Below are 24,256 nucleotides of genomic sequence, written 5' to 3'. Positions count from 1 at the left end.
GTTGGAATGATGCTTGCTTAAAAGGCTGCAGTTCATGCATTCCATTTTTTAGAGTGACTATTTCCTTGCCGTTACAGATGAGTGAACTTACATACTTATAAGTTCTCCTACTGCCTTTTGTCCCAACATCCACATTTTTGTTAGGTATATAGTTATTTTTACACTGTAAGAGTTTGGAAAATTTACATTTTTCTCTTAACCTTCAACCCCATAGCTGTTGAAACAACTCCACATTTAAAACCATTCAAAACTCATCTTCAGCAGTTTTTCTCTATTCTCAGTTCTTCATTTGTTTTGATTCATTTTTTAGTTAACTGGGTTTAAGTATAAAGAACTTCTTTCAAGAATGTGCAAACCCTAAGTTTTTAATGTGCAAGAATGACTGTCAATAGCCTTTATACTTAAAGGACGTCTTGGCAGCACATAAAATTCATGAGTCACATCTTTATACTCTTGACTTTTGTAGACTTGCTTTGTTGTCATTTAATAGGTATTGCTTTTGATTTTTTTATCTGCTGCGTGTGATCACTGATCAGTTGGTGACAGTGTGAGCCATCTACATGCTGACTCAATTCTTCCTTCCAGTTAAGCGTCTTCTATTGCTCCATTTATTCTGAGTGCTTCCCCAGGCATGCCAATTATTCATAGATTGGGTCTCCATTGTTTATTTTCTGTAACTACCAAGTTTCTGAATAATGTGAAACATTTCTCTGTCCTTTTCCATATTGCTCTGCTACGCTTCTACTTGCTCATTCTATGTTTGGTTGACTCTAAAGCGGCTTTTCCACTCTTCTCTTTCTTGAGTTCCGCCACTTGGTTTTATCCTCTTTTGTGGCTATATAATTCCTTATTTGTACCTCGGAACCTCCTCTTTGGGACTTCTAAAAAATTCTGTAATGTCTCCAATGAGATGGAGAATTACTTCTTAAAGAATAGCATGGGACGGTAAAGAATCTGCCTGCAATGTGGGAGACGCAGGTTCGATCCCTGTGTTGGGAAGATCCCCGGAGAAGGAAATGGTTATCCATTCCAGTATTCTTGCCTGGGAAATTCTGCGGACAGAAGATCCTGGTGGGCTACAGTCCATGGGGTCACAAAGAGTTGGACATGACTGAGTGACTGACACTTCTCAATAGCATGGGGAGAGGTGGAAGAAGGCCACAGAGACGCTTGGTAGCTTTAGTTGGGTGTGATTCCAAGTCTGTTAATTTCCCGTCCATAAAGGATGTCCCTTAGGTTCTCAGGTTTGGGTACTGAAGAGGCTCCTGAGCTGCTAAGCAGGGCCCTCTCCATCTAGACTCTCAGCAAAGATCTAGCAAGTCCCTCTCCACCGCCTTCACCTTCTGACCTCCAGGAGATTTCTTTGGCTTGGAGGCCAGGTCACATATAATAGAAATAAAAAACATCACCCTGGTCTCTCCTGAATGTCGACCTTCTATGCTATCATCCTGTTTTTGTTTCTGTAAGAACACTATCTGCTTATTCTGGGGCCCATGGATCTTGTTGAAAGAAAAGAAAGTGAAGTCACTCAGTTGTGTCCGACTCTTTGCAACCCCATGGGCTATAGCCTACCAGGCTCCTCTGTCCATTGGATCTTGTTACTCAAATCTAAATTTCAGTCATTTGGGTACCACTTCTCAATTTTTGCCTCATCTGCATATCACCTCTGTTACAATAAACATTCTTCTTTGAACCAATTCCCAATTCTTACTTATTTAAAATGGAAGCATATCATTATCATAAATGAAAAGCCAGTATCATTGGCTGTAAATAGGAAGTAACTATTATAAGGCAATGAAAACACGACAAAGACAGTAAGTTCTAGCTAGATACACTTGTCTGAGGTCTATATTTTACTAGTTAGGAAGAGAGATTAGTATAAATGAGAAATAAGTTAAAGGCCATTGGCACCAAACCAAGACTGTCTTCTTGATGTAATCACAAATGAAACCTAGCTCTAAATGAATCACTTTTTCATTATGCTATTTGATATAATTAAATGACTCTCCATGTATCACCTAAATGGACCTCCTGTTCCGCCAGTAACAGCAGATCCCCCTTGCCATCGGGAAATCCCACTCCAATTCAAGGATCAATGATTTGGTCCCTTGGGAGTATGATACCAACATCTAAGAAAACGTGTTTCCGGCTCAAGGCTGGAGGCAGTGTACGTTGGCTCTCCACATTTCACCAATTGCAGTGCAGAATTTTACAGTGTTTGGCAGGCACACTTCACGGTTTGTGGTTTGAGGTTTTGAGAGTTTCCTCGTTTCATTAAGTGGGGCTTTTTCTGTGTTTTTGCTTTGCTTTGCTGTTCATTGCTTCCGGATTTGGGGGTGTGTGTGTGAGCAGGAAGGGAGTAAATTGTCTTGGCTAACTTTAACTAAAGGAGATCAGTCCTGGGTGTTCACTGGAAGGACTGATGTTGAAGCTGAAACTCCAATCCTTTGGCCACCTCATACGAAGAGTTGACTCATTGGAAAAGACCCTAATGCTGGGAAGGATTGGGGGCAGGAGAAGAAGGGGACAACAGAGGATGAGATGGTTGGATGGCATCACTGACTCGATGGCTATGGGTTTGGGTGGACTCAGGGAGTTGGTGATGGACAGGGAGGCCTGGCGTGCTGCGCGGTTCATGGGGTCGCAAAGAGTCAGACACGACTGAGCGACTGAACTGAACTGAACTTTAACTGGATCTGTTTGTGACACGCATGCCTCTCCGGCTTCTCCCAGCTGTGCACGGGTTGGCACAGGTCCACACAGTTGGATCTCAGACTTGATCCTCAGATTCAGTCAAGGGCTCCGTAGCAGCCTCATTCGGAGGGTTCCTAAGCTTTGTAGGTTCAATATGGGACATCCGGAAGTATGATGAGAAACTGTCTAAATGCTCTTCCCCCGTCACAGGATTTCCTTCCCAGCTGTGAACTCCAGGTGTGTGGGGCTTCCCAGCCTCCTTGCTGAGAACAGTGGCAACATGTCCATCCCAGCGGTGGATGGCTGACTTCTGAGAGTATGAACGTCGTACTGCCTGACTCTGTTGGCCTCTGCACCTACAGAGAACCCTTTAAATATCTTGGGTCTCCGTCACACAGGGAGGGTCTGACGGAGCCAAAAACAGAATCAAGATGATGAAAACGTTATTTTTTGTTTTTGTAAAGAGGTTCTTCCCAGGTGGTGCAGGGGTTAAGAATCCACCTGCCCATGCAGGAGGTCCGAGAGATGTGGGTTTGATCCCTGGGTTGGGAAGATCCCCTGGAGAAGGAAATTGCAACCCACTCTAGTGTTCTTGCCTGGAAACATCCATGGACAGAGGAGCCTGGCAGGCTATAGCCCATGGGGTCACAAAGGGTGTGAGGTGCTGAGACTGGAGATTCCCAGTTCTTACAAAGTCAAAGATGACAAGCTTGCAGCTCACACTGCGTGAACAACAGCCTCTCTAGGTCTTGAGAGCTTACACAAGCAAGGCCCTCCACCGCCACTGCGCTTCAGTCCTCCCCAGAGCCCCATGCTAAGGGTAAGAGGACCACACAGCAGGATGCCATGGACACAGGCCCACAAGACAATGGGCTGAGCGGGGAGCCCCATTCCAGCACCAAGTACCAGCAAGCCTGCTGGAAGGCCATTCCTATGGGGAACAATCCTATTTTCAAGCTTATTCCTCTGTTTCTCTTCCCAGCCTTGGCAGAAACTTGACTTTCCCCTGGATGCCCTGTCATGGACAGACCTGCTTCCCTGCTTGCCCACCTCTCAGGGCTACATCCAGCTGCACCCACCCTCTCACCTCTCTTCAACATGCTTCCTCCTTTGACTCCACCCATCCGCTCACACGTGTGTGTGTTTAGTCGCTCAGTTGTATCCAACTCTTTGCGATGCTGTGGATTGTGGCCACCAGGCTCCTCTGTCTATGGGATTTCGCCAGGCAAGAATACTGGAGTGGGCTGCCATTTCCTCCTCCAGGGGATCTTCCCGACCCAGGAGTTGAACCCGAGTCTCCTGTGTCTCCTGCATTGGCAGGTGGAGGATTCCTTATCACTCAGCTGCCTGGAAAGCCTCTCACGTCACTGCCTCATCAGTTAAGCCCCGCCCACCCACTCTATTTAGCATTTTCAACCACTGATTTTTAATTTTCCTTCCTACTCTATTTAGCATCATCACTACCTCTGAAAAGTTGCCATTGTTTCCACAACTGGTTCTTACTCACCATCCTCTACTCTGATGGCTGCACATTGCAAAACTGGCTCTACATTATCATCATCCGGGAGCTTACAGGAAATAATAGTGAAGTCCAAGGTCTTCTTCAGACCAACTCGTTCATATTTTCCAGCGATGGAAATACATAGATATACATTTTAAGTATTCCAGATGATTCCAACGTGCAGCCAGGACTGGAAAGTGCTGTCTCAGTCATCTCTGTCAGCTCCGGCTCCCGGACTCCACCCTGTTCTCCCAGATGAGCAGTTAAGTGTTGGCTTCACTGCCCTCTCAACCAGCTTGGGCCCCAGGGTCACTCATTTCAACCAGGCTGTCGCCAGCTGCTACTCTCCAAACCCTGCCTGAGCCCCCTGGGCTAGTCAGCAATCACCCAAGCTGTCCCACAGTATTTATTTTCTAGAGTGACTGTTCCAAACTTTTTCCACTATCCTTAAATCCCAAATCCATCTCATCCCATCTCCCCTACCCCTCAGCACAGGGCTGGGCTGTCTGAAATAAACTTTTGATACATGTGTGCACATTTGTATAGTTTTTAGCTATTTCCAGGTGGGATCAGCTCATAGAGCCTATTCCTGCTTCACTGAGATTCTATGCTCAATTAGCGAGGCTTTTTATACCTACTCTTTATTTTTAAAAGTTTATTTATTTTTAATGGAAAGATAATAGCTTTATAGAATTTTGCTGTTTTCTCCCAAACGTCAACATGAATCAGCCACAGTATACCTACTCTTTAGAGGTAGGATTCCTACTTTCTCTCATTCACTGAACGCCTCTGTCGGGTTACAGCCAATGTGAGATGCCAGGGAGGCTGAGATGAGAGGACCAAGATGCCCTCAAGTCCACAAGCTGGTCCATGCCTGCCTCTAGCCCTCCTTCCCTCTGCCTGCCACAGTGAAGGACATGAGACCTCCTCCCATCAAAGGCAAACCTCACAGAGAGCTCAGGCTCCAAATCCCATCCACTTTTAGAGAGATTTTCTTTATTGATTCTCCAACCTCTCCTCCATGACCATCATATCACCATCCAAACATTTTCCAGTACTTTTCATCTTAAAATACAACTGAATAGAAAATTACTAATAGAATATCATAGTCATAATTGCTGTAAGCAACATTTACCAAAAGATGCTAAAATCAGTGGGCAGAAATTTAAAGAAAAACTGGATATTCGCATAGTCTAAAAGTATCTCATTCGCCCTCCCAATATTTATTAATTACAATGGGAAAAGAATAACTTCAGAGAAATCTGGCAAACACCACCCTTAACCAAGTGTTCAAGGGTGACATCACAAGTAATAAGAATATAAAGTTCTCGTACCCCTGATTGGGCTTCCTTGGTGGCTCAGATGGTAAAGAATCTGTCAGCAATGCAGGAAACTCAAGTTCGATCCCGGGGTACCCCTGATATGATCAGTTGACAGAGCATATCCACCTCAGTGATACTCTTGCCAAAAATGCGCAACCTCAATTCAACTATAAACAAAACATCTGATAAATCCAAATGGAAGGACATACTGCAAAAATACGTAACCAGTACTTTTCAAAAGAGACAAGGTCATAAAAGGCAAGAAAAGACTAAAGAGTCCCTTGGACAGCAAGGCGATCCAACCAGTCCATCCTAAAGGAAATCAGTCCTGAATATTCATTGGAAGGACCGATGCTGAAGCTGAAACTCCAATACTTTGGCCACTTGATTCGAAGAACTGACTCATTTGAAAAGACCCTGATGCTGGGAAAGATTGAAGGCGTGAAGAGAAGGGGACGACAGAGGATGAGATGGTTGGATGGCATCACCGACTCAAGTATGAGTCTGAGTAAGCTCCGTGAGTTGGTGATAGACGGGGAGGCTTGGCGTGCTGCAGTCCATGGGGTTGCAAAGAGTCGGACACGACTGAGCGACTGAACTGAACTGAGCAGATTGGAGAAGACTAAAGAGCCAGGACCACTAAATGTAATGTAGGAAAACGGATTGAACTCTGGCAGATTGAAATTTAAATCTCACATAATCTTCCTATGTCATGGCGGTCTCTTCTTATTTTAATTCTTTTTCAATCATTAAAAAATATGGAAACCATTTTTATGAAAAAAGTAAAACCTGTAGAGTCTATAGTGTATTTAACAATATTGTACCAATATTAATTTCCAGTTTTGATGACTGAATTGTAGTATGCAACGTATTAACCTCAGGAAAAGGTAGGTGGAGGGTATGTGGAAACTTTGTAATTTTTTTTTTTTGCAAAGAAGTGAAAGTGAAAGTCGCTCAGTAGTGTCTGACTTTTTGCGACCCCATGGACTATACAGTCCATGGAATCCTTCAGGCCAGAATACTGGAGTGCTGTTCCCTTTTCCAGGGGATCTTCCAAACCCAGGGATCAAACCCAGGTCTCCTGCATTGCAGGCCCCCAAGAGTAACTGGAGTGGGTAGACTATCCCTTTTCCAGCGGATCTTCCTGACAAGTGATTTGCAATTTAAAAATTATCTGAAAATAAAAAGTTAAAAAACAAATAAACTCCCTGGATCCCTCCAGCTAGGGTGTTCCTTCTTTATTTCCCTTCAGAAGCAAATTCCTTGAAAAACATGTTCATGCCCAGCTTCCACTCCTTCACCTCCCATTTGCTTTGCCAAAACTGCTTAGGAAATTGTCACCAGTGGTACTCAAGCTGGCAAATTTATGAAATATTTCCCAGATTTCATCTTATGTGACCACTCAGGGCATGGAACCCACCTGACCACTCTCTCCTTGGCTTCCAAGCTAGAAAGGTTTCCAGGTTTTCCCTTTACACTTCCAACTCGCGCTTTTCAATGTCAAGGTTGAAATTCCTAGACTTCAGTCCTGGGCTCCTCTTCTCTTTCCTTCACATTCTCTCCCCGCTTAATCTTATTGATGCCTCTGGCCTCAAATTCCATCCACAGGCCAGTGATTCCTAAATTTCTACCTCTAGCCTAGACCCCTCTGCAGAGATCCAGACTCATACAGCCACATAGCTACGTGCTATAGGCACTGAATGTCTCAAAATTAAACTCTTTTTTTTTAATTAGAATTCTTTATTTTTTAAATTGTGGTAAAATACACCTCACATAACATTTACCATTCTAAGTATCTTAGGTGTACAGTTCAGTTGCACTAAGTACATACACTGTTGTGTAACCATCCCCACCAGAACTCTTTTCATCTTACAAAACCGAAGCTCTGTACCCACTCAACAATAACTTCCTATTCCTCTCACCCCAGCCTGGTAACCACTGGTTTACTTTCTGTCTCAGTACCTCAGATAAGTAGAATCATACAGTATTTGTTCTTTTGTGACTGGCTTACTTCACTTAGCATAATATCTTCAGGGTTCATACATGTGGTAGCGTGTGTCAGAATTTCCTTATTTTTTATTAACTAATTTTTATTTGCAGTATGTTTGCTTTCAAAATTAAACTCAATCTTCTCTCTGATATGTTCCCTTCCTTTAATTCACCCCCTCATTACACAGTACCACCTTCCTCTCCCATCCATGCAGTTGCACCTGCTAGAAACTTTGATGCCATTTCAGACATGCCGTCCATCTTTGTCCATGAAATCAGTCCTCCATGGAGTCTAAAATATGTCTCTGGACACCTTCCCTTTCTTTTCCCTATCTACAGCACCTGCTATCATCTTTTACCCACACTGTGATAACTTCCTAACTGGTCTCCCTGTATCCCTCTTGCTCCGTCCAGCCCACTCTCCAAATACTGACCACACAGCACCTTGTGAAAATACTTCCGCAACTCTATCATTCCCCCTTTTGACTTCACATAGGAAAAACTCCCAAGTTATTAATAGGCTTGCCACAAACTTTACCATCAAGTCTCTTTCTGCCTCCCTCACCTCATCTCTTGCTTACCATGTTAAGTAAGCCCCATTTGCTTTCTCTCAAACTCTAGAATACAACTGGCTCTTTGTCAGTCTCAGGACTTTGCCTCTGCATCTTCCTAGAATTCTCTCCCCGCAGTGATTCCCTTGCAAAATTGTCAGGGTAGGCTGGCTTCTGCTTTTGTGGCAAACAACGCCATCATCTCAATAGGTGATGCCTAAAATGACTTCCTTATTGCTCACAGCTCAGTCGAGTGGCTGTCAGGAGGCTCTTCTTCAAGTGGAGACTCAGGGGTTCAGGGCTGGTCTGAATTGTGGAATGCCCACAGTTTAGTTGCTGTGGAGAATGAATGTCTATGCATGGGGCCAGGACTGGAATGGCGCACATCATATCTGCCCACAGCCCACTGGCCAGATCACGGTCACCTGACCCTAGCCTAACTGCAAAGGGAAGAAAATATGCTTCTCCTGTGTGTCCAGGAAGAGGAAACGAGATTGGTGAGCATCAGGCCAGTCTCTGCCACATCCTGGTTAAAATCTACTCATCTTTAAAGAATTGGTTTCAAAAATACTTCCTCATACAGGCCTCCAAGCTCCTCTAACCTAAATAGTTCCCCCGATATTCTCTATTGTAGCACTCTATAATTTTCTTTTATAGCATGATAGAATTGGAAAGTTTACATTCCTTTATGTGGTTATTTAATGCTCATTTCTGTTTTGAGAGTATATGCTCTATAAGAGCAAAGACTGCATCTGTTTGGCTCCCCCTGTGTCTCTAGCATCCATCACAGACTTGGTTCATAACTGGCATAAAATTTGCTGAGTGAACAAATGAACAATTGCACACAGTCATTTCCTGGCTCCAAAGAGCATACTACTTGTGGAAGAGAAAGACAAGTAAGTAGGCATTCCTGGTTTAGTGGGAGGAATGTTCCATGCAGGTAAGCCCAGGAACCAAAGTGACCACCTGGATGAGCTGCTGAGGCTTCTTGGTTTCTTTTCAATGGCACTCTAAGCCAGGAGTCTGCCAACTATGGCCTGCAGGTCAAATCTGATTTCCTGTTGTTTTTTCTTTTAATGGCCCAAAAGCCAAGAATTGTTTTTATATTTTTAGATGTTTGAAAAGAATTAAAGGAATATATAATCATGTGAAAATTATGTTAGATTTAATTACAGTGTCCATAAAGTTTTATTGGAACACAGTCACATCCATTAGTGTGCTTGTATATGGCTGCTTTCACATTGAAAGAGCAGAGGTGAATAGCTGTGAAAGAGACTGTGGCCTGTAAAGCCTAAAACAACTGTTTACTATTTGGCTCTTTATAGAAAAAGTTTGCTGACCTCCTAATCTGATTCCTGCTTGGTTGAAAAGTTCACTTCTCTGTGAATCATATCTAAGTGTCTATCTTTAATTCCCTCCTTTTCCCATTCTCACGCCCATGGCCAGAAATCCCCCAAAGCTCTAACCTTGCGACAGTATTCTTGCTGTGCCACATTTCTCGTCTTCCCCCAGTCCATCTTCTCACTATGACTGAAGCTAACGTCTAAGAGAAGAGCTTTGACATCACAGATAACTCGTTGAGGCTCCTCACCCTGTCCTAAACAAAATCGGCACTGCTTAGTATCGCCGTCAAGATTCTCCATTGTCTTGCCAGGGCTTATCTTTTCAACTATGTTTCTAACATCATATCTCCATCCAGCATTAGCAATCATAACCCACCCTTGTCTTCTCTACTTCCAAGCCTAGCTCACAGTTGCTATCTCCGTATGAAGTATCTGCAGCTGGTACTTCTATTTCATCCATCCTTCAAGTCGGTTATCTCAAGTGCCTCAGTGCCCTAAAAGCCTTCCTCAGCTCCCCTACTGAGAACAACTATTGGCATCTGTGCATTTCTCTAGGTTTGTATAACTTTTATTTCAAATCTTGCTTTAAAGTTTCCTGTGTATACACACAGATTGTTTCTCATGGTCTACTGAAAGCTGCTAAGGGGCAGGACTTGTATTCTATTTCATTAATTTCTGTAGCCTTTTGGTGCCTGAAAAGAAAAAGTGTTAGTCGCTCAGTCGTGCTGGGGACTCTGTGCAACCTCATGGCTGTGGCCCGCCAGGCTCCTCTGTCCATGGCATTCCCCAGGCAAGAATACCGGAGTGGGCTGCCATGCCCTTCTCCAGGGGGATCTTCCTGACCCAAGGAACGAACCCAAGTCTCCTGCATTGCAGACAGATTCTTTACCATCTGAACCAGTACAAAATGAAAATGTTTATCCACTGCACAAGTCCTCAAGGAGAGCTGCGGTTTTGAATTTCTGAAATGTCTAAGGACTACCTGTACTCAACACGAACTCCACTTTGTTCAGAACTCACTAGGACTAGCAACATCTTTTAGAGACACGATGTCGTCCGGCGGGCGCACACCTGGGAATGCTTGGGGCCTTCAGGTTCGAACACCTGCAAACATGTGCGTGAGAGGCGCTTTCTTCCAGTCTCCTCCTCTGACCATGGTGATTGGCGGATCAAACCGTCCAATCAGGCCTCCCCGCCTCTTTAAGTAACAGCCAATCACAGGCCCCGGGCGCCTCCAGACTACTAGACTGTTTACTAACAGATCGGAGCTGGGGAATAAGGGGCGTGGCCGTCCTGGGAATGTCGGGGACGGGAAGGCTCCGACCGCGCGTGCGCAGCAGCGTGGGTGGGCGGAGCAAAAGCCGGCCTCACCAATCGGATCGCTCGCGCTCCTCCCTCTCCTGCCGCCCGCCGAGCAACAACAGTTCGAGCAGCGGGGCGGGGCGACTCGCCTCGCGTCAGAAACCGCTGCCCAACGGGGCCCGGCGCTGGCGGCGGCGCGCGCCCCGCGCCCAATCGGCGACGGCGACTCGCAAGGCCGCCGACCCTGCTGGCTGTGGGCGGGGCGGCTCCGGGGGAGGCGGGGAGCGGGGCGGAGTGGCTGCGCGGTACGAGCGGCGCCCGCCGAGGGAGGCGGCGGGAGCGGGAAAGCGGCTCGCCTCGGCGTCCGGGCTGCAGCGCGGCCGCGCCCCGGCTCCAGGGCGCGCGGCGGGAGCGGAGGGGCCGGGCGCCCCGGCGCAGCCGGCGGGCTCGGGCTCGGGGAAGATGGAGGAGAAGGGCGGCAGCGGCGCGGACGCCGGCGGAGAGCAGCTCCGCGTCGTCAAGCACGAGCTGCGGACGGGTGAGCGGCCCGCCCCCTGCCGGCCGGGCTCGGCGCGGGGGTGCGCGGGCGGGGGGCGGGGGTCCCGGGACCCCGGGGCGCGGGGCGGGGGTCCCCGGCGGCTGACCCGAAGTTTCCCGGGGTGAGGGGCGGGCCGGGCTGGGGTCGCGGCGCCGACTGACCCAGGTGAGTTCGCGCCCTGTCCCGCCCGGGGACACCCCTGCCCCTCGCCCGTCTGTGAGGCGCGCCTTCCCAGTTGTGAGGGGAGCGGCGCTGAGCTCGGAGCGCGGCTCTCCCGCTCTCTCCTCTCTGGAGGGGCCCCTGAGGTGCCGGCGTCCGCGGCACGGGGAAGGGGCGGCTGCTCCCCGGCCGTTTTGAGCCCAGCCTCAGAGCTGCAGGCACTGAGGGCTTTACATGCCATCATAGTGAAGTACTGTACTTGGCCTTGAATCTCTTTCAAAGGTCTTTTGAGGAGGCTCAGTAAATTCAAAGCTCCAGGTAAAAGCGGCCAGCTAACTAGCCCCCTTACGTGGAGAAGGCAGTGGCAACCCACTCCAGTGTTCTTGCCTGGGGAATCCCAGGGACGGGGGAGCCTGGTGGGCTGCCGTCTATGGGGTCGCACAGAGTCGGACACGACTGAAGCGACTTAGCGGCAGCTGCAGCAGCAGCCCCCTTACGGCGCTTACGCGCTGATTTTGGGGTCTGTCGAGTCGACTCAGGCTTTATACTTGTTACTTTACTCCTTGTGGGTTTGGGTTGTTGCTTATGGGAAACGCTTCTTCCGACTAATCAGTATAGATTGGGTTTATATTTGTGGAGTCCAGTCCTCTGTTAGAGATCCTTTTTCGTTTCTGAACAGATAATACATTTTAACGAGTTGTTCATTATTTACTATTAAATATTTCTCTGAGTGTTTTTTAAGAATTTCGATTCAGCTTCTTTGGCATCTTGGGATATTGGGTAGGGACAGAGCTTATGTAGCAGGTTTCAGGTGTGTGCCTAGCACACCTTGTTATAATTTTGAACAGATTGCAAAGTTATGTCTGTCACTTGTTCTTTTAGTTTTTGTTGTTGCTGGTTAGCATTCCATTGAGCACCAGTGTGGTGACTTAAGAGGGATGTCATATGCATGCTTACTTATCTCAACATTAACATTGGCTTAAAACAATTTTTTTTTTTTTTGTCATTATGAGTTTGTTATGTATCTTGAGCCAGTTACTCCATAATTTTTTGGAGTTCCTAATATATCCTGTGTGGGCTTGTTTGGTTTGGTTTTCCTCTCTCAGTTTAATAGACAACTGATGTTTTCAAAGGGCTATTCAGTAATTTATTCCATAAACATTTCCTTTGTATTAATGTCTGATTTGTGCCAGCCTCAGGGTCAGGTGCTTTCTGGTGCGGAGATTTTTAACTTCTTTTTCTTTTCTTACATAACGATTCACTGATTCATATATGGAGGCTCATGCTGTGCAGCAAAAGCTGCTTGAAGTCGTGTCCTCAGCCACTGACCATGGTGCAATAAGCAGCTTTTTGCTGAATGGCCAAGGAGCAACCTACTTGATTAGTAGTCAACCAACTGCTCAGTTTCTGGGTTTTGCAAACAATGCTAGTTTTGTAGAAAACAATGAGTACTGCTTTATTTTCCCTTCTCTGCTAACTGTGTGAATCATCAGCTTCAAGTTTGCATTTTTAGAAATTTTTCTGATGGATGGTGAGATTATACTGAATTCATTAGTACTGTTAACTGTCAAAGGAATGGAACACTTTGATTTATTGCTGAACATTGAAACAACTGACCGGATACAGTCATCAAAAACACTTAAAATACAACTTGAGAGATTCAGTCATCTTCAGCCAGCTGGGCCCCTGTCAGCATATGCTGCTGTAAAAGGCGCCACGGTAACTTGATCTGACGTGGTCCCTTGCTTCTCAAGATGTGGATAAGCATATAGTCATATCAGGTCAGCAGTTCGTGATTCCTCGATTGTGCTCAACACTGTATTGTCTGCTGTAGGATGAACAAAAAGGCAATTCAAGTTACGTGTAAAGACATGGAAAGTGTTCAGTAGTGTAGACTGAGTAGTATAGCAGCCTGGATGTGGAATTGGAAGGGAAAAACTGTGTGCTCAGTCGTGCCGACTCTTTGGGACCCCATGGACTGTAGCCCACCAGGCTCCTCTGTCCATGGGATTCTCCAGGCAAGAACACTGGCGTGAGTTGCCATTTCCTCCTCCAGAGGATCTTCCTGACCCAGGAATCAAACTCAAGTCTCCTGCGACTCCTGCATTGCAGGCAGATTCTAGACTTTGTTCTAAATCTGAGCTCTGCCAGTTACTAGCGGTGTAGACTTGGGCAGGTCACTTCACTCTTTCAGACTCACTTCTCTCACCTACAGAATATGAAAATTGAATGAGACTCTGTTGGAAAAGTGCTAAGCAGTTTGCTTGGCGCATCATAGGCTCTCAGGAGCTGTTGGTTCGTGTAGGTCCAAAGATCACCCGATAACAGCATCTTTTCTTAAAGCGTGCAGGTTACTCCAGTGTCAGAGTCCTCATTGGGTGCTTGCCCTGTGCTGTGCTGCTCGGCTATCATCTCTTTCTGTGTTTGTCTTGCCTTCTGAAGCCGAGTGTAAACCCCCGTGCTGCCTACTGCTTAGCAGTCTGTGTATGTCTCTTCAACAACATTTAACACACAGAGCTGTAATAATTGGTCTGTGCTGGACTGTAAGGTGCTACCAGGTCTTTTGTCCATTTTCAGCCCCTGGCATATAGTAGGTACTCAAATGTTGGATGAATTCACTGAAAATCGAGGACAGAATCTAAGTGTATTGTAGTCCCAGTATCTTGTAGATGTTAGATGGTTGGTTAAGGGATGACAGTGACCATGAAAGCTAAAAATGGAGAGGAAGGGATTGATTAGATCAGTTAAATGTACATTTCTTGACACTCTTTTCTAGGCTAAATGGTACTAATGACACAAAAAAATGAGCAAATATCTTGCCCTCTGCTGGTAGGGGAGGAGGCAACGTAAACCAGTAATTAGGATATATTGTCATACTATTAAAAGAGAAGGATGTACAGAGTATAAAGATAGCAAAGAAGTAGTTTAGGGCTTTTAGGTTTCAAATAATCAAATCTAACTGTTGAACAACAGCAGCAAAATAGAGGGATTATTATTGGAAGGATATTGGTTTATCTCATTTATTCCATATTTCATTACCTCTTATGTACGGAGTTCCGTATTATATACTGGGGTTACAGGACACATGTGGTCTTCCCGCTGAAACGACAGGATTGCATCAGAAATCACTGGAACCAGGGACTGATGTTGTCTCTATTGTCTCCATCTTGAATCTTTGCTTGTCTCTATGTAATGGCTTCCTTCACTGCTGTTCACCCTTTTCCACATGAAAAGGAACACAGCTGTTGACAGAGCCTAAGTTTTAGGTCTTACAGATCTAGGTACTGGACAGACACTGCCTTTTTTATCAGCTTCAGGTATACAAATCTTAGGGAAGGCCTTTATTAGCCTGGCTTTGGTCAGCTGCCTACTCTTGGATTGTTCAGCTAAGGCCAGGGAATGGCATCCTGTTCTGTTAGACAGCTACTCCGATGAGCTTATGGATGGGGGTGAGACTAGACTCTTACAAGAGGAAAGATTGGTGGATACATATTTCCTTAGGTGGCCATCATTAGGAGAGAGAGCCTAACACTGAGGAGAGAGTCAGGAAAGGGATATTAGTTATCTGTTGCTGTGCAATAAATGATCCCCAAACTTAGTGACTTAAAGCACCATGATTCCCATGGCTCAAAAAGTCAGGAGTTGCTTAGCCTGGTGGTGTTGACTCAAGGTCTCTCCTGCGGTTGTAGTCAAGGTTTCGGCCAGGACTGCGCTCACCTGAAGGCTTGTCTGAGGCAGGAGGTGCCCTCTGAGGAGAGCTCACGCACATGTTGTTGGCAGGATGCTTCAGTTCTTGCTCTGGGCCCTCTCCGTGCGGCTGCCTGAGTGTCCTGACATGACAGCTGGCTCCCCTAGAACAGGTGATCGGAGAGAGAGAGCAGTGTGGACCTGCAGGGTCTTTTTTGTTGTTGTTAAACAGCTTTTTTTGAGATACAGTTTACATACTATCAAGTCCACTTGTTTTTAGTGTACAATTCAATCATTTTAAGTATATTTATAGTTATATAACCATCACCACAATCTAATTTTAGAACTTTCCATCACTCTAAAAAGAAACTTCTTACCCGTTTTTATCGGCCACTCCACATTCTCACCACCCGTTCCTCAGTCCTGGGCATCTGCTAATTCTGCTTTTTGTCTGTGTATTTGCCTAGGGACATTTTATATTATGGAACTTCATAAAATGTGATCTTTTTGAAAAAAAAGTTTATTCGCTTGTATTTGGCTGTGTTGGATCTTCGTTGCTGCTCAGGCTTTCCTCTCGTTGCAGAGAGCGTGGGCTTCTCGTTGCAGCGTCTTCTCTTGTTGCAGAGCGCTGGTTCTAGGGCACGCGGGCTCAGTAGTTGCGGCTCCCAGGCTCTGAAGCACAGGCTCAGTACTTGTGGCGAATGGGCTTGTTGTCTCGTGGCTTATGAGATCTTCCTGGACCAGGGATCGAGCCATGTCCTCTGCGTTGGCAGGCGGAGTCTTAACCACTGGACCACCAGGGAAACCCAGTGTGTGATCTTTTGTGACTGGTTTCTGTCACTAACCGTAATGTTTTCACGATCCATCAGTTTCCGCGTGTGTCAGCACTTCATTTCTAAACTGACAGCAATACTCCATGTGTGGATACGCCGTGCTGTGTCTGTCCATGCATCACTTGATTGACATTTGGGTTGCTCCGACCTTTTGGCCGTTGTGAATACTGCTGCTATGTACATTTGTGTACAAATTTTTGTGTGGACCTGTGTTTTCATTTTTCTTGGCTAGATATTAAGAATAAACTTAACTGGATCACATGGTAAGTCTATGTTAAACTTTTAAGTTTTTCAGTGTGGCTGCACTGCTTTCTAGTCCCGCTGGCAACGTACAAAGGTTCCGCTCTCTCTGCATCTTTGCCATCACTGATCTGTTTGCTCACAGCCGTTCTCGTGAGGATGAAGTGGCATCTCACTGTAGTTGTGATTTGTGTTTCCTAATGACTAATGATGTTGGGCATCATTTCATGTACTTGTGAGTGCTTTGTATATGTTTGGAGAAATGTGTCCAGATCCTTTGCCCATTTTTAAATTGGTTAATTTGTCTTATTATTGAGATGTGAATTCTTTATGTTTTGTAGATATAGATCCCTTATTAGTATAGTTTGAAATATTTTGTCCCCGTTTATAGGAGAAAATCATCTTTTTCTTTTTGGTGATAACCTTAGAGGTAGTGTGTGGATCACAATAAACTGTGGAAAATTCTGAAAGAGATGGGAATACCAGACCATCTGACCTGTCTCTTGAGAAACCTGTATGCAGGTCAGGAAGCAACAGTTAGAACTGGACATGGAACAACAGACTGGTTCCAAATAGGAAAAGGAGGACGTCAAGGCTGTATATTGTCACCCTGCTTATTTAACTTATATGCAGAGTACATCATGAGAAACGCTGGGCTGGAAGAAACACAAGCTGGAATCAAGATTGCCGGGAGAAATATCAATAACCTCAGATATGCAGATGACACCACCCTTATGGCAGAAAGTGAAGAAGAACTAAAGAGCCTCTTGATGAAGGTGAAAGAGGAGAGTGGAAAAAGTTGGCTTAAAGCTCAATGTTCAGAAAACTAAGATCATGGCATCTGGTCCCATCACTGCATGGGAAATAGATGGGGAAACAGTGGAAACAGTGTCAGACTTTATTTTTTTGGGCTCCAAAATTCACTGCTGATGGTGATTGCAGCCATGAAATTAAAAGACGCTTACTCCTTGGAAGGAAGGTTATGGCCAACCTAGATAGCATGTTTAAAAGCAGAGACATTACTTTGCCAACAAAAGTCCGTCTAGTGAAGGCTATGGTTTTTCCAGTGGTCATGTATGGATGTGAGAGTTGGACGGTAAAGAAAGCTGAGCGCCGAAGAATTGATGCTTTTGAACTGTGGTGTTGGAGAAGACTCTTGAGAGTCCCTTGGACTGCAAGGAGATCCAATCAATCCATCCTAAAAGAGATCAATCCTGGGTGTTCATTGGAAGGTCTGATGTTGAAGCTGAAACTCCAATACTTTGGCCACCTCATGCGAAGGGTTGACTCATTGGAAAAGACCCTAATGCTGGGTAGGATTGGGGGCGGGAGGAGAAGGGGATGACAGAGGATGAGATGGTTGGATGGCATAACCGACTCGATGGACATGGGTTTGGGTGGACTCCGTGAGTTGGTGATGGACAGAGAGGCCTGGCGTGCTGCAATTCATGGGGTCGCAAAGAGTTGGACACGACTGAGCGACTGAACTGAACTGAACTGAACTTAGAGGTAGTACAGTCTCTTAATTTTGGTGAAATCCAACTTTTTTACTTTGTTTCTTGTGCTTTTGGTGTTGTATCTAAGAAATCATAGACTAATTCAAGGTTACAAAGGGTTATATGATTTTAGCTATGACATTTAGATTTTTGATCTATTTGTTGAAAGGCTTTTCTTGTCCATTTTATTTTCTTGGCACCCTTGTCAAAAATTAATCAACTGTCGATGTACGGATTTCTTTTTAGACTCTCCACTCAGGTCAGATGATTTTTTGTGTCTGTTCTTATGCCGTCACCACACTGTCTTGACTACAATAACTTTCTGGTAAGTTTTGAAATTGGAAATGGGCAGTTTTCCAACTTTGTTTTTTTTTCAGAATTATTTCAGCTATTTTGGGTCTCTTGAGTTTCCATATGAATTTTAGCATCAGCTTGTCAGTTTCCATAAAGAAGCTAACTGTAATTCTGGTAGGGATTGCCTGGAATCTGTAGATCAATTTTGGGAGTATTGCCACCTTAGCATATTAAATCTTGTGATCCATGAACATGAAATGTTTTTCCATTCATTTAGATCTTCTTTCATTTTTTTTAAACAACATTTTGTAGTTCTCAGAGTGTATATTTACACTTCTTTTGTTAAATTTCTTCCCGCATACTTTATTATTTTTGATGCTACTGTAAACATTATTTTCTTAGTTTAATTTTTGGATTGTTCACTGAAAACATATAGAGATACAACTTACTTTTATTAATCTTGTTCCTGCAACCTTGCTAAGCTAGTATATTAGCTTTAGTCTTTCACCGTTAAGTATGAAGTTAGCTGTGGGATTTTCATAGATACTTTTTGTCAGATTGAGGAAATTCTCTTCTTTTCCTAGTTTGGGTGTGTTTTTCCTCTTTCCCAAGGTAGCTTTAAAAAAAAATTTTTTTTTAATGAATTTTTATTGGAGTATAGTTGCTTTATAGTGTTGTGTGTTTGGGTATTTTTAATCTTGAAAATGCATCTTTTTTTTGCATTTATGGAGATGATCATGTGTTTTTATTTTGTTTTATTGATAAGGTGTTATTATATTACGTAATTTTGGGGTGTTAAGCCAACTTTGTATTCCTGGGATAAATCCCACTTGGGTAATGTGTATAATTCTTTTGATATACCACACTGGATTCAGTTTGCTAGTGTTTTGTAGAGGATTTTTGTGTGTATATTCACAAGAGGTATTGTCTGTGTGTGTGAGAGAGAGGGAGGGAGAGAGAGAGAGATGTCTCTGTCTGGTTTCCCCAAAATGCGTTTGATTGATTTCTGCCACCAGTTAAAGATTTTACCTATTTGTTCGCTGTCATTCATACTTAGAGCCTTCTAAGTAAAGGCTAAGAGAGGCCGAGTAAAGGTGTTCTAAGGAGTTTCTATGGAAATCTTGGTGTAGACAAAAGTCAGGAGTGCTGATTTACTTTAAAAGATAATCCTGTTTGCCAGAGGACTCATGATTGAATCCCATTGAAAAATAATTCTCTAATGCTCTTCAAATATTATTCCATTTATAATGATTTAATTTATACTTAGCTTTTTAGGAACATAATGATTATCTACAAGATACTTTAAAAAATTTGAATGACAGTCTTGGTTATCTGTGAAAACAGTGCAGCTCTTCTTTATGTATTATATGTGGGTAGATATATATTGTGTTTGTGTATCTGCGTATTTTTTATAGTACTCCCCCCCCTTTTCTTTTTATGTTCCCTCACGTTAAGAAGGGTAGGCATAACTTGTGCTCTCTCTTTAGCTTTATAGGGATACATTGGGAAGGTGAAAAGTATAAACAGGATATTGATAGTACCCTAACTTAATTCCCTGGAGCCTAGACCTTAAAAGAACATCTATTCTTAAGTTTCTATCACGAGTTTTAGAGATTAAGAAAATGATCTATTTGGGCAAAGGAAGTGGAATCTCAGCCCTTAAGTCAGGGGGGATTCCAGTGAATTTTGTATTTGCGGTCCATAGTCAGGGAAAACCTTAGGTGGCAAGTCAGCTGTTGTATAAGACCTACCATTAACCTCTATCCTGCAAAGCAAGAAAGAATCCTGAAACCTCAGATTCCTGGAGACACAAGTGATCTGGTGGGCAGGATTGAATTCCTCCCCTGAGAAAGAAGCTGATGCTTGGCGAAAATTCCTTTGGGGGAGATCTGGCATAGTAACATCATGTGTTGACTGAAGCTTCACAATTAAACACACTTTTGAGAGATGTCAATCCCAAAATGCAGTGGGAGGGAGGGGTTGTCACAGCTTTCTCCTTGGAGCTCCTGGAATGATTTTCAGACCTTGGTGCACCTCAAAGGTAGGAGCACTCCTGCATCGCTCTTGTTTTTCAGGGAAGATGAATTGAGTCTAAAATAGAACCCTGCCCTCATTATGTTTGTCTCTAGCAGTGCCCCTCTGGGTTCAGCTATAGTTGTTCTCGAAAATCAAGGAAGTTCTCTGGACTTCATACTTGCTAAGGTTGTGAGCCAGCTGGCTGTCTCAGCAGGCATCCTGCCCTGTGGCAGCAGGGAGGAGAGGGAGGTAAAGTTCCCAGATTTTAGCACAGGACTCGGTATTGTGATTTTTTAATTTCACACTCAGGTTTTGGTGTAGGTGTGCCTCTTTTTATATAATTAGTGTGTTCGTGACAAAAAATTGTGTAAATAATGTTTTTATATATCAAATTCTTTGGAAGATAGGTGAACTTAGTACTTAAAATAAATCTATGATTAACTTGAAATTAAAAAACTTTTAAGTTTTCTATTTGTGGCTTTACTGTTCCTATGTAAATTTGGTCTTACAATGTTATTTTTCTGACATCATCAGTACAATTTGTAAATTGCCAGTAACTACAAACAAGTAAATTGATGGAGTGTTGTGTGGTAGACTGAATTAATACACTTCCTCCCCCTAAGATGTCCATGTCCTAACCTGTAAATATGTTTCCTCACATGACAAAGAGACCTTGCAGACTTAAGGATGGAGAATTATCACACGGGTGCAGTGTAATCATAGGTCCTTGTGAGAGGGAAGTAGGTGGATCAGAGAGGAGGTGTTGTTACTGCTGCTGCTGCTAAGTCGCTTCAGTCGTGTCCTACTCTATGCGACCCTGTGGACAGCAGCCCACCAGGCTTCTCTGTCCACACGATTCTCCAGGCAAGAATACTGGAGTGGGTTGCCATTTCCTTCTCCAAGAGAAGGTGTTACGAGAGTGGAAACAGACGGGGAGAAGGAGGTGCGACAGTGGCAGCAGGAATTGGAGCGACGCCATTGCTGGAAAGGGGCCCCGAGCCGAGGAACGCAGCAGGCTCTCGACGGGGAGGGACAGACAGGCCCCTGGCGAGTCCAAGAGGAGTGCAGCTCTCTGTCACTTGACTGCTCTTTGGAACCCAGCTTGAGACTTCTGAGCTTTAGAACCGTAAGAAGACACACACTTCTGTTGTTCATAAACCATGAAGTTGATGTAATTCTTTATAGCAGCAGTAGGAGATCAGCACCTCTTGCTTGAGACGGGATGAACCAAGAGATGACTGTGCCCCAGGCCTGGGTAACAGAATAGGATAACAGTGTGAAGTGATCAGTCATTAAACACCCGTTTAGTGGGAACTGGTAACAAATGTCTGCTGCTTAGAAGAAATAGGATGGTGTCCCCTCTTGGGAATCCCCAAGAAGACACTCCTTGCTGATCTTAGTACCAAGCCTGGCTGAGCTGCTGTGACCAGCGGTTCTGTTTTTCATAGGAGTGCTGTGAACTGGCCCCCCGGGGCAGGCCTCTCTTATCAAGCTGGCAGCTAGAAAGCTTCACATCTCAAGGCCACAGCACATACAGCTGTGACCTGGCATGCATCTTGAGGCCTCTTCCTGGCATTATCTTCTGCCCTCAATCTCTTTTCCTTTCTTATGCTTTAGTTAATTTCCATAATTTGTCCTAAGTCTTTTCTGGACCAAAGCAGGAATTAGGTAGATACCTAATGAAATAAATGCATTTATGTGCAAACCATGAATAATATGGACAATGTGGGAAGACGTTTGACCTTCTATCCAGTACTTTGTTTCTTAAATCTTTGTCACGTGGTGTTCACGCTATTTTTATCTTTCTCCTAAAAAGGGAAACTGAGGTCTCTGATTAGTTAATGGCATTTTAGAGTTTTTAAAAAGTATGTAGTGAGAAATCAGTAAAATTGAGGCATTCTTTAAAAAGCAAATTTTATTGGCAAAGTGATGGAGGGCGCACACAGGGTTCTGTCCTCGACATTAGGGGAGTCTCCCCTCAGTAATGGGGAATTCAGGCTGCTGAAGCAGTCTGTCCTCTGACCGCATCAGTACTGGACTGGTGTGACATGTTTTTCCTGCAGAAAAAACTATTTAAAACATGGAATAAGGAAATGTTGCACTTCATGTCTAAATGAATGGTGTTGCATTAAAAGGATGTGAGCACTGAATCTTAGCAGTAGATTTGCATTAACCCTTTCCCCATGAATGTGCCCGTTTTTCCTTTATACCAATGTCCTTTGTTTGTAAGGAAACGTCATAATAAGGGCTAGGGTAGGACAGATCTAATGGGTACACACAAACACATAACTGATATAATTTTGTCATGTATAAATTGGGCAAAACAGCCACAGTTTTATTCATCCATTGATTCCTGTGTGTCTGGCACTGTAACAGATGCTGGATTTTTGCAGGGAACAAATTAGACACGGCTCCTCCCCTCGTTGAACCACATCTAAGAGAAAGACCTTCCCTCATAACCATACAGTTGACCATATGATTGCAGCTGTGATAAGCCGTGAGGTCGTGCACACGCTGGGCGAGAGTCTGAGGGTGGCCGGCCTCCTGGAGGGAGGGAGAGTCAGGCCGGGCCCTGCCATCGTGGGGTGGCGTGGGGCGGGGGAGCAGGCAGCGAGGTGTTTCTGCCAAAGGAAGCGGCACAGATGGTCCTGGAGCGGGAAGCAGCTTGCAGCCCAGGTACTGGACCAAAGGCCTTTGTGGCCCAAGCTTGTGTCCAAGCAGGAGAGCTGCAGGGAATGGGCTGAGAAGGTAGCCGGGCCGATGGGCGGGCTCTGTGGGTTGTGATAAGGCAGTCAGGCATCACCCTGAGTGCAGGGTGAAGGTGCTGAAGGATTTTTCAGAGATTAGTTTTGCACTGTTAAAAAAAATGGCTTCCTTGTGTGAGGAGCATGGTAGGAAAGAGTGTCTGAGGGGAGGCCTGTTCGGAGGCTCTTGAGAAGTTCAGATGCAAATACAAGTTGGGATTGGGTAACAATTAGAAATTAAGAATTGTGAATATATTTGAGATATATTTAGCGGAACTTGGTGTGGTAGTGATACGAGATTTTCGGGCTGGAACAAACATATGTTTGAAGGTTCCATTTGTTCAGATGGTGTATTAATTTTCAGTTGCTGCATGACAAATCACCACAAACTTAGCGGCTTGTAATAGCACTCATTCATTAGGTAGGTTAGAAGTCTCCATGGCGTGGCTGACTTCAAGATGGGATGCAGACGGGACTTCCCTGGTGCTCCAGTGGTTGAGACTTCGCCTTCTCATGCAGGGAGCGCAGGTTCAGTCCCTGGTTCAGGAGCTGAGATCCCACAGGCCTCGCTGCCAAAAATACCAAAACATAGAACGGAAGCAATAGTGCAGTGATTCAATAAAGACTTCAAAAATGGTCCACATCAGAAATCGTAAAAGAAAAAGATGATAGCCAGCCAGAGTTCTTGTCTGGAGGCTCTGGGAAGAAATCCACGTCGAAACTTGTTGCCGTGGTCAGCAGATTTTCCTTCCCGAAGTCTTCAGTCTGAGGTCCTCAGTGGCCTCTGTCAGCTGCAGAGGCCATCTGCACCCTGCTCACCTGGCCTCCCATCTTCAGGCCTCAGAGCTGGGTGACAGGCTTCCTGGCTTCAGCTCTCTGACGTCCAGATCTTCTGTCATCTCTAGGCCTCCTGTAATTAGGTCAGAGTTACCTGAACAATCTTCCCATCATGAGATCAACTGATTTGGGACCTTAAGTACATGAGCAACAAAATCCCTGTGTCCCGAGAGTGGTGTCTCCTCAAGGGGAGGGGACCACACAAAGGGCCACGGAGGCCACGCTAGATGGAGGCCACGTTAGAATTCCTCCTTAGAGCTCACAGAAGGTGAACCAGGGGTGATGCCCGTGGGGTGGGCAGAAAGGATAGAACCCAGATGTGTACAGATCAAAGTTAGAGCTGCCTCTGACATACTGTAATAGACACACATGGTGATAGCAATCGTGGATAATGAAAGCTTGCTGTGTGCTGCTGAAGTGGTGCTTTTATCGACTCATTTAGTCCACACTGGAACCTTATGAAGTCGGTACCGTTTTTATTATTCCAGTTTTACAGATGGAGAAACTGAGTCTTAGCGAGGTCACCGACTTGCTCAGGATTACCCAGAAAGTAAACAGAAGAATTAGCTTTGAAAGCTGAGTGGTCTGGCCCCCCGGGCTCGCCTAGACGGACGCTTTCATTCGTCTGTGGGGTGTGGGCCTGGAGCTCAGCGAATCCGTCTGGGCTGCGGGTGAAAAGTCTAGCATCACTGGCACGTAGATGGCTTTGG

The 24,256-nt window shown here is 44.9% G+C and overlaps 1 protein-coding gene across 8 annotated transcripts in view; it reads left to right on the top strand.

Annotated features, from left to right (window-relative positions):
- The first annotated feature begins 10,972 nt into the window (after positions 1-10,972).
- RPS6KA5 (ribosomal protein S6 kinase A5) overlaps positions 10,973-24,256 on the top strand; it is a 184,832-nt gene continuing 171,548 nt past the window's right edge. For all 8 annotated transcript variants that reach the window (XR_014059767.1, XR_014059769.1, XR_014059768.1 and 5 more), the window contains exon 1: positions 10,973-11,240. Coding sequence is in view for 2 of the 8 variants with exons in the window: in XM_081510895.1 (XP_081367021.1) it covers positions 11,165-11,240 (76 nt within the window). In the remaining 6 variants the exon portion in view is untranslated. The remainder of the gene's footprint in view (positions 11,241-24,256) is intronic.

Source organism: Giraffa tippelskirchi, chromosome 7 (assembly GCF_054371585.1).
Source record: "Giraffa tippelskirchi isolate mGirTip1 chromosome 7, T2T-mGirTip1v1.2.pri, whole genome shotgun sequence".
NCBI lineage: Eukaryota > Metazoa > Chordata > Mammalia > Artiodactyla > Giraffidae > Giraffa > Giraffa tippelskirchi.
The sequence above is the reverse complement of the archived record's forward strand: the minus strand, read 5'-3'. Positions and strand labels throughout refer to the sequence as shown.